Source organism: Pseudoliparis swirei, chromosome 7 (assembly GCF_029220125.1).
Source record: "Pseudoliparis swirei isolate HS2019 ecotype Mariana Trench chromosome 7, NWPU_hadal_v1, whole genome shotgun sequence".
NCBI lineage: Eukaryota > Metazoa > Chordata > Actinopteri > Perciformes > Liparidae > Pseudoliparis > Pseudoliparis swirei.
This window is the reverse complement of record NC_079394.1, coordinates 19,236,521-19,254,104: the sequence shown is the minus strand read 5'-3', so window position 1 is coordinate 19,254,104 and position 17,584 is coordinate 19,236,521. Positions and strand designations below refer to the sequence as shown.

Genomic DNA, 17,584 nt, shown 5'->3' with positions numbered 1-17,584 from the left:
ATTTGTTCATCATCTCATTGACATAGCATTACCTAAATGCACACTATGTAGTGGACTAACCTTGATGGGGGAGATGTGGAAGTACTCGTAGAGGCTGATAGGAGAGGTGTCCGCGTCAGAGGAATGGTTTAGTTCCGTCTTTATATGCTCGATGTCCTTCTCAAACAGTTCCACCTTGTGGAACAAGACGAGCACAAAAAAAACAGGCACAGAAACACTAAAGTCAGAATAGAGGACTCCTCGAGTCGATAAAGATTATAGTAAGTATATCAGATGTTGAATAAAATCACAGGGTATGTCTCAGTAATTGTGAGGATGAGTATCTGACCTCCTGGTCCGAGTTCACAATGCTGGCATCCTCAGGTGTGAACAGGTCTAGGATGGCATACAGGAAGCCCAGGTCGAGCTTCAGGTCCATCTCTTGAATCAACACCTTAAAGTACCTGAGCGAGACAGAATCCTCCGTGACCATTTTGCAGGGGAACTTAGAATAATGTTAAATTAATTATATACAGGAATGCGGCTACATTTGAAAACATTTCCAATACAAAGACTTTTTCAATGGGATCGTGAGGGCTATATCAGAATCAAAGTATCCATTACAGATACCTATCAGATGGTCGACAGAGAACGAATACAGTACACCAAAGAAAGACAGGGCTGGGGCGCTGGAGGAGGTGACAGTAACGTGAGAGGAGACAAATGAGGGACAGAAAGCAAGAAACGAATCAAAAGGAAAAACAATTACTTGATGCGAGAGATATCAGAGTGTCCTGCGGTTCTGGTGACAATGCTGATATCAGTTAGAGGTTTGGGTTCTGCAAGAACAAGAACACCGGATTACAGAATGAAACACGGCATATAAACAGAATGTTATGTTGACTTAAACGTGACATATAAAGTGGATTAACAGACCTGCAGCCATGGTGATGGATTTTGGCAGTTTTACAGGGTAAAACACAAAAGGGAAGATGGCTCCTGGCAGCTGATTCTGGATCTGTAGGAAGAAATCATTAATAACCTATAGCTAATAAATAGCTAATAGAAGAAATGTAACTCAGGACTCAAATGGCATTCATGACGACGTGTATTACAGACATGGATATACTGGATCTTTAATGAATTTGTTTCCATTTGGCTTCTTTTTACCTGAATGCGATGGATTTGGACACGGTAGGCACTCTGTCGTGGCGATACGCTGTACTCCACCTTCACCCCAGGAAGAAAGTGCCTCCTGAGAGGAGCCTCACACGGCTGCAGCATCCTCATATCCACACCATTGGGCGTAAAGGACACCTGGAGGCCAATTGCAAACACCACACAATTGAAATAATAGATCTGTAACTAATGATTATTTTCACTTTTACTTAATCGCCGGCAGCTGCAAAACTTTGTAAAAGAATATTTTACGAGTATACGCCCGGCGTGGGTGACGCTCTAACCTGGAAGTTGTTTTCCAGGTCAACGATGGCGTGGTCTACGGGTCCAGATTCATTGTACTCTTTGTAGCTCTCCTCCAGCATCTCAGCTTCTTTAGAATTCAGAGTTTTCCACCGATTCTTCTTCTTTGGCTTGAATTCCCACACCACATCAGAGCTGTGACAAGAAAAGAGAATTAAGAGTGTGAAAACCAGTGCATGGTATGCAACGGCATGATTGAAGAGGAGTGGCCTGACATCATGTAAATTCATAAGCATCTTACTGCAGTGTTCAGATAACACGATTTATAGGTAAACGCTCCGGTTACTACCATGTTATTCTACAATGAGAACCATTTAACAAAACACCCTCTTCACATAAGTGGATCTTCAATTTATTTGATGTTTTCATTCTAATTTTGTCAAATAACATTCTGTGTTTTTGTTAAGACACAAGCAGAAACTGCTACGACTAGTTTCTTGCTAACTTTGTCTCTCCCTCACACTGAGCGACGTGTAAGGAGACAATGCATTTGGCGGAACAATAACTGGATCTAGTTTGTATATAATTAAGATCATCAAGCAAGCACACATGCAACAAAACACAACTAACTTCAAATTGAAATCAAAACGTATTTGTTCAACAATTATATTTCTCATATAAGTCTCAAGTGTCTAATACCGGATATTTTGGATATTTTGTCTCAACTGCATCTCAGATAACACAACAGCATTGTCTTTGCCACAACAAAAACACATTTTGATGTATAAACTTGGCAGTGAGCCATGGTCATAACATGCACCGTAAACATGTTTGTATGCTTTTTATTACACGTGTGTATGTTGGTGGTTGGTTACCTTGTGATCCCAATAAACGAGATCTCCTGGCCGCTGCTGTTGTTGACCAGAGACACACCCACGTTCTGTAGCGAGAGGATGATTTCCTGTTCGGCCAGCTGCGCCTTCTCGCTCTCGCAGAGCATCTTGTAGATACGTTTCTCCTCGGTGAACAGGACGACACGCTGGAGCCCTTTGGATCAACAAAGACACCAAAACCCGAATGATTTCACAGCCTTTGATCCCCAAGATCAGAAGTTGGGATCGGTTACAGCATAGCAACAGTAAGCATATTCCTAAAGCTGGTAGAAATTTTGTGATTTATTATTCAATTAATCAGGAACCAACACAAGCGTACACCTGAATCCTGCGATTAATATGACACGTCGATGTCTATTTGTTTTGTATATTTTAACAGTTCTAGCCAATGTGTTCTTACTACATGGCAAGATGCATGCACTAACAACAAAAAGCCTATTGTGACAGTGTGAAGCAAACTTAAGTGTTCTAGGTTGTTGCTCGTTCTACTTTACCTTCATAAAAGGAGATCACAAACAGTTTTCCCTCATTGCCCATGTCCTCACGCAGGTCCTAAAGATTGAGACAAACAATCATCATAATGTCGTCTAACAATTGTGTTCACGTCTAATTTGGCCCGAGAAGAGGCAGAAAAATGGATGACCTAGACCAACAGAGATGTCTGCGAGTAAAGACTATCGCATTGTTCCTCAAGCATGATTGTGCTCAGACACAGCACAGTACCTTCTCAGTCTTCAGCTTCCCACTGTAAGTACCACAGTTCCAGCAAAGCTCTCGGGACCCAGTGGGCTCAGTCCAGGTATAGTGCACAGCTTTCCCAGCCGCCAGCTCCTCCTTCTCCCCCTCCTTCTGAGAGCTGCACACACATGAAACACACACATACCGTATATATCAGTAACTGCTAAAGGAAATGATCAAGAAACCATATCCCACTGATTTGAGATGACAGAAAGCAAATAATGCAAGAAGACAGTGAAGACACTATAACAGAGCCCAGCTACCAAGAATACACCGCCATGACAACCAACAGATCCAAAGTACCTGTTTCACAGAATACACAAACAATTCCAATCAACAGACAGGAAGATGACAAAACGACGGCCACACACTGAAAAAGTCCCCAACACTCCCGACACTGGAGAGATACGGTTTAAATATTCTCGTTCACTCCGATACGGATCTGGAGTCGGACGAGACAAAGCGGACATAAGAAAATGAAATAAGCCATAATCTACAGATGGAGATGGAAAATCGGAGAATACGAGTCAAGCGACAGAACTACTGGAAGAAGCGGGAGGAGTGACTCCACGGGCAGAACCACATCCAGTCAGCAGCAAGAGATGAAATGAAAGGAACATAGTCATAGATGAGTAAATGGGTTTAGATGTCTAACCTGCTCCTTTTACTCACACAATGGTGCTTAATCAATCTTAATTAATTGTATTTCTCAGCAGATCAATAAAAATGGTGGGTATTTAAGCAGGTCTGTTATAAATAAACAATTTGGGAAAGTGTATCAAACTGGATGTCAGTCTAAAACAAAGCATACAGTATAATTGCCCTGCAAGTGGTTTTCTGATTTCTGGAAGTATATTTCTGTGACAGTAATGGTATATATTTGCTGATGCAGTAATTCTTTATGATTGGTAAGGATAAGGAGCAGATTACACAAACCAGAATATTTTTTCTTCTACTAATCTTTTCCTGCTCTCTCAATCTGACTGTACTGACTTCTTGACTATATACTTCATTGGGATGTCACAGTGAAGGGATTATGACATCAGCCTAATAATTGTCCCCCAATTCATATTTACAAGCTCCATTATTTGTGTGTTTGTGCACTTCTGCCGATCCCAAAGATTGTTGCCGTATTTGTATCTCTTAATAATACATTCATTTTATAAGGCGCCTTTCAAGGCACTCAAGCACTCTTGATTTTCTTGGATGTGTTTTTATGTCATACTTAATTCTACCTCTTCAACTTCCTACATTTGGCATTCGCTATCCGTAAAACTAGCTCCCTAAAGCCGATTTATCAGAGTGTGTCAAAAGAGTTTCCCCTTCTCATATTTTTCTACCTGTCCTCCTCCCGTGAGAAGGAGAGGTCGAGTAGCTCGTCAGCCACCCACGAGGTTTCTGTCCGGGCGCTGCATGACCCACAAAGCAAAAACAGAATTCTCTGTCAGCAAAAACAAACACTGTTAGTGATCGGTTTGAGGCTTCTGCAACAAGAGGAAAGAGTATCGTCATTCAGAAATATGCAAAAAAAACATCAATGAAATGCAAATATGAATATTATGCATGAAGAAATTGTCCTTTGTTGGTAAAATGTAAACCTGATGTTTACAAATGGAGTAATATGAAAATACATCATTCAGAAATCTAAAATGAAAATAAAACACAGCGGGCTGAACGAATAGCTCGGCATTACTGGCAAGACATCCTACTTTTGAGAGATGTTCTTTATATAATGGAGACAGTGTCTCCCCTTAAGACAGGAATGCCACATCCACAATCAAACTGAAAAGGAACTTTTATCACTTTATAAGCACACTTACAACAAAGCACTGAAATATTATAAAATAAAGCAGCGGGAGATGTTATGCACTCTTAACTATGAGTAACAAGTACGAAGCAATCAGATTTTACAAGAGCCTATTGGCAAAATACATTCTCCCCTGTAACTGCCAGTTTGAAAATGTTTATTTGTGTCCCTCCTACAGTCCTCCTGCTGATCGCTCACCTCTGATAGAGCTGCAGAGTCTGGTCTTTTGTGTGGTTGATGATGAGGAAAGGGGCCGCACCTTCGTGGTACTCAGAGAATCGGATTGTGGCCGAGTGCTCTGACAAGTTCACATCTACAGCAATCCCACCCACCTGCAGAAATAAACAAATAACGTCTACATACTGGTATACAGTATAAGGGTTTCCTAAATGCTTTGGAAGCCAATGGAAGTACATTTACATCAACACTAGACATAATTGAACATCTCTTTATAAAGTGCATCTCGTAATTAAATTCTAAACATGAAGGGACTTCACTCATCTTTGTTTGTACTTACAGAACTGTCCAGATGCAGCAATAAGCAGTTCTCTTGTCGTGTGAAGTCAAGAGTCCGAGGAGGCAATAAACAACCTTCTACTTTGATCTTTAGCTGCTTCGTGTCATTCTCAGGCCAGAATGGAAGAGCTGACTAAATAAAGAATAAAACAAAAATTCAATAACTCTAATGTCATCTGAAAATATTACAAAGTCGTTCAGTATTTGAAATTCCCAACCTGTACAACATGGTAAAGTATTTTTCTAATCCAGACCGTATGAATTTAGAAGTAAAAAAGATAAATTAAATGTGTAATAATTAACAGTACAAACAATATAATTGTGCTTGATTAATGAGAGTCTAAACCATATGTCCAACTGCCAGCTACCTGTACATTTCCTGTGTGGTATTTGATGCTGCCATGATACATAAAGCACTTAAGTGCAGCAGCATTCACGGGTTGTAAAAACAACAGTGTCCCAAAATGAAAAACATGTGCAGAGAAACACAGATGCAAAAAAATAACGGCTTTGGCTTTGACCTGTTCTGGCTGAGCCTCTGTCCAGTTGTCCTGCCCCACTTCACATATGAAGACACTGTGCTTGGTTCTGTTGACCAGCAAGTAAAACGGCAAAAAGGTCACGACGCGGGTCAGACTGAAACTGCTCGCGTCAATCTTCACACCAACCTAAGATCAGACAAAGATTCAATAACCAAACCGGTATACTTTACACACAAAAGTAATTTAAAATCATACATCTGGCTTTTTAAGGAAAGCATGTATAACAGTAAGTTATATTTAATAACGAAAAAATGTAAATCTTACCAAGTAATCTTTGTATTGGCTTTTGCATTTGACATCTCCATAGCTACCAACTGTATCCAGAGAGAACTCATCAGAGAGTTCACTCTCTGAGATCATAAGACGGACCTGAGGGATGAAAAGAAAGGCATTAAACTCATATTCACAAAGAAATGGTAGCCAGTTTATAGAAATGGATCGTCTCAATTTTCCAGAGTTCAAAGCTGCAATATTTTTTACTTTGGCACAACAGGTCGTCCATGACTAACATATTTGCTTTCATAGTTTAATGATAGTGATTGGATGTATTTCGCTAATTTATTCAATACTATAATTTTTTTTTAAACTACTGAATTCTTCTCCAATATCCCTTTGATGTTTCTCTCCAGTGACACTTTAAATACAGAGGGATTCCTTTCACACATATGTTAAGACAAATGTATATTTGTAATATAATTTCCAAATTCTCACCATAACGTTGAATTATGTGCATATATCGAAATAATATAAATAAATAAGAAATATTGATAAAGCATAAAATAAACTCTTATCTTGTAATTGACTTTGAAACCCTCTCACCTTGTTGTTCTTCAGGAAGTAGCGAGGCTTGAAGGAGAAGAGCAGCGGCATGTCGTACTCCAGCGGGTGTTTACGGTGGATGTCATCAGCCTTGTACTGCAGCAACCTGCCCGTCTTGTTCACCATCCAATACGGGGAGTGGATGGCGACCACCGTTTGCCCCAGGTCATATTGGACATGCACCGCGATATCCAACTCAGCCCTCTTCCTCGCCGTCCCTTCACCATCGTCTTCGTCATTCTCTCGCAGAGACTGGAACACTATGAAGGTGATCTCTTCCTCGCCACTGTGGAAACTGCATGACAGGATGATTTGTTTAATTCAATGAGAAATGTTATTGCAGAATAGGTGATTTTATATTTACCCTTCATAAAATAAAATAAAAAACTTAATTTAAAAACATACCGTGTGGAAACAATGAGCCTCACAAAAAAACAAATGATCTTTTCACAAATATTTTCTGACAAATTTACTCAACATGTAAACAACAATAACAATTGGAAAGTCAAACCTATACTCAGCAGACCAGTCCTGAACCATGTAGTTCAGGAGGCAGAGATCGAGTTTCGATTGGTTGATGACTGCAGTGTGAAGCTGGGCTGAGTGGCCGGGGTTCAAAGTGGCCTCAGGGCGGAGACTCCGCTGTCCTGTGCAGGAGGGTTAAAAGCATTGAGTTCAAAAGTGAATGTGGAGTATGGGAATTTTAGAAACATAATAGGCAGCATTAAATCTGACATGATTATGTTAAAAAACAGATCAAAGATATTCCCGTACTGTATTTACAGAGTGTAACACATGATGGTATGTTGACAGTAACATTTACTGGACCGCAGACATAGTGACCATTTTCCGAAGCATAGGTAATTTTTCTATTTGAGGTTTTCTATCTTCCAGGCAGCAAGGCAGCTGCAAGACGAGACCGTCTAGTAATGTCCTTGTTGGTGATCTGACATACTTTTGATAAAAGTGTCAGTATCCTAACAAAGTAGAAAAAGGTCCCTATTGAAAATGTGTCACTGTATGAAATACTCACTGTGATAGAAAACCTATTCTTAAACAACTTGAGTGAAGTGGTCGCTGAAAAAGATATGTTTACTATACTTGCATTAATTGCAATAAACCATAGACTGTACAGGTGGGGAAATGTTGCAGTGTGCTAAAACCTGCACAAACCCACTCGGTCCTTCTCAGTTGTGATAACCACTACATCATACCTTCAGTTTGTAGGAGATGGGGTAAGGCAGCAGGTTGCGGAGCAGAATGGAAGGCCACAGGTGAAGCACAAAGGGAACATCAAAGTTCTCCTCAACACCTCCGGTGTGTTTGAATGTCACAGCATCTCTTAATGGCACCATGTTGACCATCAGTACACCACCCTGATCTCCACGGCGACGGCAGGTCTGCTGGAGGCATGTCTCGGGCTGCTTGTTACTGACTTCGTCGTAGCTGAAACCCTCCGAGCACTCAAACTGCTCACACCGATCGTCAGCATCGTCCTCCGTTATCGGCTGAAGGCTCAGCTCAGATCTGAGCGGGGCAGCAGACGTCAGACATGTGAGAAGGAATGTGTACTATGTGTCTCTCTTAGTCATCCTCTCCCATTGCTGTGTTGTGCAGAGACAAAATAAGACCCAAAAAAAGACTGTATGAAGATGTGCAGGATGGTTTGTGTGTGTTCCCTCACCTGTACGAGTCCAGAGGAACACAGAACTCTTCAGTCGGGAGAGCTGTACCTAGACAAGTTGATCCTTCCAAAACTTTGAATGGGATTGAGAAATGATTGATGATCTAAATGACAGGAGAGAGAAACAATTGTTGTTTTGTAGGTGTATTTTTTTGGTATCATTTATTTCAGTTTGATTTCTCATCCTATTCTAATACATAACATTTTACCTCCGGCTGATGCCATTGTCACTTATGTCAAAAAGAATAAAACAATTGATTTTGCTGTAATCTGTAGGACACTTGTTATTATAGTTATCTCTGCATATATAAATTATCTTAAATTATGAAGTTCCCAAGAGATCCAGTAATCACTGTACTTTGAAAGTAAAATATTTTTTACAGGTAAAATAAAGGATAAAAATGACTAAAGTTGTATGATATAATAAGTAATAATAATAACAATAACTAGAAAATGCATTTCCTGCTGAAAATGCATTGGAATGCTAAAATCTGAAAGCTTGAAGCTGAAAAATAAAAACTATATTGCGGAAAATGTTTGAAAATAGCTGAAATATTTTTTTGAAGAGCTGAACATAGCTGCCAACAGCTGAAATAGTCTGAAAATAGCATAAACATCTGAACATATCAAAAAGGGAAACTTCCTGCTGAAAATGTTCCGTTTCTGTTTTTTGTGACGGGGGAGGACTCTGTTTTCCGTTACGTAAAAAAGATTAAAAAGATTAGAAAATTTACAGTAATAGGTGAAGGCTGTGTGAACATCAAAAAAAATTAAATTGCTCAATTTGCTGAAAATATGAAGATACTGTAAGCTTTTTAAAATTGAAGATTTTCTCCATAGGATCTGATAAATTAAAAATAACATAAAAGTATTTAAAGATACAAAAATTTGAAACATTTGAAATATGAAAAGTCTTTCCCCTCTATTCCTGAAGAAGCTGAATTTTTTAATATTTGAATGGTTTAAATAGCTGAATATATGAAGGACTAGAAGAGGGACTGCTGAAGCATTCCAACTAATAAGTAATACCTGGAACGGTGAGCGGATCTTGATGTACTTGCTTCCCTCCACAGAGGTAATCTGACAGACCAGGAAGCGAGTCACTCCTGAGTCTTTGTGCATGACATTGTACATCCCCCCGCCCACCTTGATCAGGGGGATCACACTAGCTGAGGTGTGGCCCATCGGAGCTGGAGAGAGCAAAGGAAGAAAGAGCAGTTCATTTAACCTGAAAGTATTTTATATTGACATTTCTCTTGGATATGTTTTTGATTATATAGCTTGATGCAAAAATAAATACAGTGGAGATTCAGGGGATCGATGACGACGTGTTTCAAAGACCATAATCACCTGTTCTATAAATACACACAAAATCAATTAAGTCATCATTTAAAAATGATGATCATTTTATCATACATTTTGTATGATACTTGTTGTGCTTTAACTACATTGTTAAGTCAAGTTCACTGCTACGTTTTAACATGGTTAGTATCAGTGCTTCTTAGATTTAAAAGCATATTTAAAAAAACAGATAAAACACAAACTGAGTATACTGTGTGTCAAACTACACACTGTTGGGGGTACTGTGTATTAGTGATATTGCAACTAATGATTCACTTGTGCATATGCATACACATTATAATTGAGTATTCAGGTCAACTTACTAGGCTCTATGTAGTAGTCCTTTCCACTCAAGGAGATCATGGCTGAGAACTGGTCTGAGTCAGCTTTGCTGGAATAGTCCATCCCAACGGTTTCTCCATCCTGCAGCTTCACAGTGTCGTCGGTGCTCTCCTGGCCGATGGGACAAAACATCTCACTGTGGCGGACGGACACTGGCAGGCCAAGGCGGTTTTGCACGACAAACGGAGCTTCATCCTTCTGGAAAGAGTCTGCTGTCTGTTTGGCAGCCACTGCAAAGGCCTGGGGACAAGCAGGGACACACACACATTAGAGATGACCGCCTATTCTTAGACTTCCTTTTAAAATGTTTACATCTCTTCTCTTACCGTGCCCAGATTACCAAGCATGGCCAGGCCACACTTGGAGAGGGTGATGTTGAGCTGGTCTTTACTGCTGATGACGATGACTGTCTTATAGTCCGGCACAAGGTAATCTACTTCATCTGACACACCTGTGTACTTCACTGGCTTCTTCTTCATCTGATTAAAGGAGAGAGAAAAGTTATAAATACTGTGTGCATGCATGTCTGAGTACATACAGTATGTATGCAGTACGAGTGTGTTTTCATGTTTATGTAGATCAGTACCTTCAGTTCCAGTCTCCATGATCTAAACCCATCTCTTGTCTCATCTTCTAAGGGCTCCAGCAGCGGTTCCCACACTCCCATCATCTCATTGTAATAGTGAACCTAAACACAAAACAAAAAACACAAGAACATTTCAGTAACCTCTTCAGCCCCAAGAGCTCTGACTAAAGCAAGTCGGAATATATTCAAGATATTGTGGTAGATTACTATAAATAGGTCTAAGTAAACTGAAAGTATACAAAATACATAATCGTAAAGAGTATTTAGCATTCCTCAAAAATAAATGGACCAAACAATGTCAAAAGCAAAGAAAACTGCAAACGTCAAACATTCTTTTGGGGCTATTTTACAGTGAAACGTTAATGGAAGGATTAGGATACGGTCCTAGGATCAAGTTAATTTCATATTCAATAAATATAGTGCTGATGTGCATTACCTCCAGGTTGAGCTCGCTGTGTAAGTTAATAAGTGTGGACCAGTTTGTGACCTCTCCATGGAAGGAGGACTTGGCCAGAAGCATGGGGATAGTGCGGTGTCCCACTCCAGCCTCCAGAGTCAGACAGACAGATTTGATGGTCACCTGCAGGGATGGATGGCCAATGAAATGACACAAGATGCTCTCATACATCAAACTTGTATTCTGTGGATAGACTGAAATACTGCAAAATAGATCCCTGGTTTATTAGTATAAACAAATTAAATAAGAAATACTTGAAAAATGCATAACTGACTCATAGCATACAATCAACTAAAAGTGTTATAAGTTGAGCCAAATACCTTTAACGACTCTCCCTGTGGTATCAGTGGGGCCAGTGACTCTGTGTTTTCATCCCCCTCCTCTTCTAGGAACCAAAGTTTGAGCTCCTTCCAGCCCCGTTTCTCCCACAAGTCCACGGGAACAGGACTAACCAGCTCCTCGGGGGTCTCCGCTGTGGGAGTCAGCGCAGACTGGATGGTCATCACTGTGTTGATGATTATTGGAGATACCTAGGCAGAGTCAGGTCGCAGAGAGACAACGGTTTTATATTAATTTCATAGTTCAAAGCTAACTGTCAGTTTCTATTGTACAGGTGGGAACATTTTTTTATTGCTTTAAAATGTTGCTTTCACTAGATGCTAAAATGTCCATTGACAGCAGCTGATACACATTTATATGCAGGAAGCTAACACGTGTTGCCTAGCTATAACAATTATTAGAAAATATGCCACTCTGATAAGCTCTATGCTTCTCATAAAACAATTCTGACCAGTGAGAGAACTACTCCATGAAAAGGGACACTCGAAGGGTGTCACGATCATTATTTTCTGTCTATGTAAGATAGACACTCACTGACTATAGCTCTTGATGCATACAAAAAATAGGAAGGGGCGTGTCTGATGGTGTGACATCACTGCGGATGCATCAAGTATAAATCTAGCTTTACACTATAGTCAGTTTAAAGATAAGACTTCTAGCTGCTAAAAGCATCGACGTCAAGATGGAACAACTAAATAATCCCTGGAAATACTTTTAACATTTATATTTAAAGAAAATGATTTTCATATATTAAATTCCTGGATTCCGATTGTGTAATAATAATAAAAAAATAATAACAACAACCTTCAATGTGAGAGCGTTGATGGAGACCTCCATAGCCTGAGGGGAGGTCAGGGGCTGAGTGCTCTGGAAGAACACCTGACACGGCTGCAGCACTGTGGTCACATTTTTTTCCCTCTTCTCTCTCAAGAAGGGACAGGCCACGACCTGCAATAACAGCAACAATCAAAACACACTGTTATATTTCTGCATGCAAGAAGTCTTTTTTTATTAATGATTTAAACAATCTGCTTTTTCAGGGTTGTATTACAATAACAATACAAACCTTAAGGTCCTTGATAACAGCAGTCATCTGAGAGCCCTCTGCACCACTTTTCATCACTAACTCACACTGCGTGGTCATCACGAGGGCCGGGGCGTCAGCACGCGTCAAGTCAGCCACAAAAACGATCTCTGGGTTACGCACCAGAACATTAATCTCGGTCTTTGACACCACAGTTGGAACTACTGCGAGTCAGAGGAAACGTGAGCTCAGGTTATAAGGCAACAGTGTACAAATAGTCAGATGAATTCATTTTTGTATAACTTACACTTATATAGCACAGTAAACGACTCATTTACTATGAAATAAATTTAAATTGCTATGGTTAACTCACTGGACTCTCTCGATGTGGTGGAGGAGTTGATGTTCTTTTTCTCTCCCACCCCAGTACTGCTCTTGGGTTGAGGCTTTTGATCAAAACCCTGCTGGGTGGCCTTGAGAAAGATATCTGCCACCGTGAGAAGGAACTCCATGCTGGCACACAGGTACACATCCTGCACCACTGTGTCTAAAGTGATGCCATCACGGCCCTGACGGTAGTTCACCTCCACCATCATGTTCTGTTCTGCACCAGGACGCATTGCAATCATCCTAGAGAAGACAAAGGAAACGAAAGAACAGGTGGGATGTGGAGTAGAGGACAAAGTGAGAGAGTATAAGTGATGGTCAGACACAAAGAAGTACATAAAAGTTGGACATAGAGAGTGAAGATGAGTTGTATATACACACAAGTCTATCAGTAAGTTCACACTATTATATATACATACAAGCATCTGAGAACAGACAACAACCATATGTCATCATTAAGCTTAGAAATATTGTAATATCATATTGTAATAAGAAAGCATACTGTAGACTGTTGGTACATTACATTTTATCTAAATATGTTGATGTCAGCCTGAGGGGGGTGTGTGTGTGTGTGTGTGTGTGTGTGTTGTGGTGGTTAAAATGTTTCAAATTGTGTGCTTCCACAACATATATACATAGGGTGTATTAAACTTTTACTCTATTAGGCTTAAATTATTGAGAGGGCATACACAGCTCTCTCCCTCGGACAAGGGTCAACAACACCAGACAGAGACAGACCCAGCGGCCTTGTGCTGCTCCAGTCTTAACCGGTAGAGAGGAGACTGCAGAGCGAGGACCAGGAGGCTCAGACACAATAACGTTAAGAGAAGTAACGAGGGGGGAGACGTCAGCAAGAAACCTCACATTCCTTAAAGTAACCGGCTTGGACTGGGACAGAGGTCACACTGAGTGATGAGAACTAATATGTAAGGAGGGAGTGGACGGAGGCGGCACCTGCATTGAGTGTGATGTATAAATAATACGTCAATATGTTTGTTCGGGGGTTGGGAAAGACAGATGTGGAGGGAGATCGTTGTCTTTAATACCGGACCCAGCCCAGGTTTATTTGTGAAACTGTTGGTTACAAATAAATCTACGTGAATTGAACTCTGATCCAAAGTCTCTGTGTCCTGTGGGTGTTCGATTACTGAGGTCCAGAGGGTGAGTATCCTGGGGCGTCTCACCAGCAGTCAGATAGGAGAGAAATACAAGTTTATATGCATCAGGTTAAGAGATTAGTCAGAATGGACCAAAAAGAAAGAAATCCAGCCACAACAGAGTGTGTGTGTGTGTGTGTGTGTGTGTGTGTGTGTGTGTGTGTGTAGTACCTCGGGGTAACCATCTTGATTCTGGATCGCTTGTCATCTAGAAGGCAGGCAGCCAGTCGGACTGAAGCCTTCATGGAGCTGTCGGAGAACATGTCGACGGAGGTGGAGATGGTGCCCAGAGTAAACTCTGCCAACTTCAGCTGTTCATCATGGGAATCCAACAGTTGTATCTAGATAATGACATAATCACTGTGTTAGATTGTTTTGTAAAATGATGACAGACAGGTTTCATTTCCCACATCATGTGTGTGTGTGTATGTTTGTGTGTGTGCGGGTGTGGGTGCGTGTGTGTGTGTGTGTGCATTACCTCATTCGCATTAGGGCTATACAAGACGAGTGTCATCGAGTCAAACTGGAAGTCTACTTTGAGTGTGGTCTTCAGCTTGCTGCTTTTGTGAGGCTCCACAACAGCAGCCGTCACCACTATGTTGCCTCCAAAGTTACAAAGCACAAAGAAAGGTTTGTTAGTTCTTGGTTACAATGATTTAAAACGTTTACATTGAAAGATTCCATAAGCTTTCTAGGATTTGGTCCGGGTTTTAGAATGCATTTTGAAGCCCCACTTTCACGTATCAAGCTCTAAACTAAAATGGTACATTTTAAGATTGTAGAATGACACAAATGTTTTCACCAACTCAATAAGTTATTATGCTGGTGTCTTACTGCTAGCAGGTCCAGTGCCCGGGGATCCTTTGATGGAAACGGAGTCAGAGGAGCGGTCAGTGCTGGGTGGAGGAGCTGGAGGTGGAAGAGCATCAGAAGTCTCTGACAGATTCTCACTCAGAGTCCTCAGGACCACGGTCATGTCATCCTGGCTGAGGATCAGCTGTTGGGAACACAAAGAGGATTTGATAATAATATGAGTGGGAATTTTTTTATTATTATTTAGATTTTCACCATAAGCCTCTAACTTATCTTGGGATCAGATGTTGTAGAAAAGACAACACATTAATAATATATCCTAATATCTAGGCTTGTTAATTAATAATCCAATACTTAAAATGGACAGCTAAAATTCTACGTAGTCGAAGAAAAACAAAATTTGCTGTACACTTCTCCTTCCTTCCCATGCCACCATACAGCACTACTTACACTCATGGGCTTAAGATGAGCAGCGATCTCTATGTCGGGTATGCTGTGGTACCAGTTGGATGAAAGATTTCTTTGGATTGCCACATCTAGGCTGACTGGCATCAACAGCTGGGTCTCTCCCTGAAAACCTTCATCTACGTATGTTGTCCTGGACGAAGCAACAATGAGAGAAGTTATCGAGACGCATTGTAATGTAAAGCCATCTAAAAAATACTTTACTGCTCTCCTCTACTCAGCAAGTAATCATTTAATCATAAATCTTTAAGAGGACTTGTCTCTGACCTGTACATCTTGAGGTCAGTCAGCCTCACAATCATTTCATCCACGACAGGCGGGATCTTGGCATCGCTTTTGAAGGGCTGCTTGGAAAAGGCGTTCTTGACAGACAGCAGACCGAGGTCAGCTACAATGACATTAGAGGAAGAGGAGGACTGGGGCAGGAAGATGATGGGTGCATTGAAGTGGACGTTCAGAGCGATGCGAGTGCTCCGCTCTGCCAGCTCCTTCACACCTGATGCTGCCTTTTCTGCAGCCTGGACAGTCACCTCAGCTAGGGCCTCTTTAGCCTCCTGGAAGTTATTGATGAATCCCTTGGAGGAAAAAAGGATAGTCAATAACGGAACATGAGAGAGAAAGAAGAGAAGTTCGGGTTGGAATGGATAAATAATTGGGTACATTCAAGCCTTATGAGGACGACTTTGCTCATAACCAAACATCGTATATTGTTACATTGGAAGGGTCCTAACACCCCTTGGCACAACTCATTGGATACAACATTGAATGACTTTTGTCCACAGAAAAAAAATCAAGCAGTCGGAAGACGAAAATGTGACCCCTTACTCTCCTATATTCACTCTGAGAAACTTTTAGTCACATATATAACTCTCCCTATCCAAGTTTTTTTGTTTTGTTTAATTTGTCACTCGAGGAAGTTTATTCTCTTCGGCCATGTGAGAGGGTGAGTTGTCTGAGATGATGGGAGCATTTTGTTTCTATGGTTTTTGTTTTGTTTAAACTGCTAAATGTCACAAAAATGAGAGAATTTTTAATTACACTTAGTATCTGTACTGTCTGCGACATGCTTTTGAAGTCTGCTACATAAACACAGTTATATATGTTTTAAAGGCTTCAATTGTTCCAGGGATATGTGATTCTTACCAGTATGGAGGAGACAAACTTGTTGAGGAAGATGACCTGGATGCATCCCACGGTCAGCGTGACAGAGGTGTCCACGTTAGACATGTCCAGATAGGCATCTCCCTCCGTTGCGTCTGTGTAGTTCACCATGCGGAAAGAAAACACTTCCTCATCTGCGATAGACACAGCCTAAGAAATAAATGGGACATGGAGAATTAATTAAAGAGACATTTTGAAACACAAATCAGAATAATCAGTCATCTACTATTCGTATCCAGAGTGACTTATGCTCTAAGCTCCACATTTATGAATGCCAGTAGTTAAAAGCAAAGGAAGAGACAAAGTGTACATAGACTGAAATACATATAATGTAATTATTATCCAACAAAAAGACAAGTTAACAGTACGATAAGTGCATTGCAACAAGATAGATTAGAATAGAGTATTCATATTTTAATAAAAAGGCAGCTTGCTGATTGTACCTTCTTGTAAAGCGCATCTTTGTCACAGTCTAGGATCACAATGTTCTTCAGGTTGGCCAGAACCTCCATCTCCTTTTTCCTCATCAGAACCTCAGACACCAGACCTGGTTGATTGAGAAAGTGAGAAAGCATTTGTTTGTTTTCTTCAATTAACAGCATACTTTCATGTAAGGAGGACCAAATCAGAAAGGTTGCATCATGAGACACATTGTGAATGTTAGTTGGCAACCGGCTTGAAGGACTTCATTAAATATCCTCTGCTATGGAGCCAGGGATGCTTGTCAAGGTTTCTTCCCTTCTTCTCCCCACTAAAAAGGTATTTTTGGGGAGAGTTTGTCCTGTTCCGATGTGAGGTGCCGGGACAGAGGATGTAAATGTGTACAGATTCTAAAGGCCTCCGAGGCACATTTGTGATTTTGGGCAATACAAAATAAAATAAATGTAATTGAACGTCACAACCCTTCCATACCTTCGATACTAATCTCCGCGATCCTGGCTTTCTGTCCTCGAATAAAAACCTTCAGACAGCAAAGATCAGCTCTGATATGCAGATTTACCACATTTGCAAACTTCGAAGTCTTTGTGCCTAAGAGAAAAAAGTGCAGAAGAAGAAAAGGTGAGTAATAAAAAGACAACCACAGGTGAATTAATGCTTTGCAATGTAAAGTT

General features: G+C 40.6%; 1 protein-coding gene across 1 annotated transcript in view; it reads right to left on the bottom strand.

The window, feature by feature from the left end:
- Nucleotides 1-17,584, bottom strand: part of LOC130196292 (intermembrane lipid transfer protein VPS13A-like) — a 39,373-nt gene that overhangs the window by 9,092 nt on the left and 12,697 nt on the right. The window contains 36 exon segments of the mRNA XM_056418282.1: nt 61-174; nt 329-443; nt 749-818; nt 916-997; nt 1,150-1,296; nt 1,443-1,596; nt 2,277-2,448; nt 2,789-2,846; nt 3,018-3,150; nt 4,373-4,441; nt 5,038-5,171; nt 5,357-5,488; nt 5,877-6,023; nt 6,162-6,266; nt 6,717-7,011; nt 7,228-7,348; nt 7,351-7,363; nt 7,931-8,243; nt 8,401-8,504; nt 9,430-9,590; nt 10,065-10,323; nt 10,410-10,562; nt 10,670-10,771; nt 11,106-11,249; nt 11,447-11,656; nt 12,270-12,413; nt 12,532-12,713; nt 12,863-13,119; nt 14,205-14,374; nt 14,512-14,636; nt 14,868-15,030; nt 15,297-15,444; nt 15,579-15,886; nt 16,455-16,622; nt 16,916-17,019; nt 17,385-17,501. Of these exon segments, the coding sequence (XP_056274257.1) occupies nt 61-174; nt 329-443; nt 749-818; nt 916-997; nt 1,150-1,296; nt 1,443-1,596; nt 2,277-2,448; nt 2,789-2,846; nt 3,018-3,150; nt 4,373-4,441; nt 5,038-5,171; nt 5,357-5,488; nt 5,877-6,023; nt 6,162-6,266; nt 6,717-7,011; nt 7,228-7,348; nt 7,351-7,363; nt 7,931-8,243; nt 8,401-8,504; nt 9,430-9,590; nt 10,065-10,323; nt 10,410-10,562; nt 10,670-10,771; nt 11,106-11,249; nt 11,447-11,656; nt 12,270-12,413; nt 12,532-12,713; nt 12,863-13,119; nt 14,205-14,374; nt 14,512-14,636; nt 14,868-15,030; nt 15,297-15,444; nt 15,579-15,886; nt 16,455-16,622; nt 16,916-17,019; nt 17,385-17,501 (5,393 nt within the window).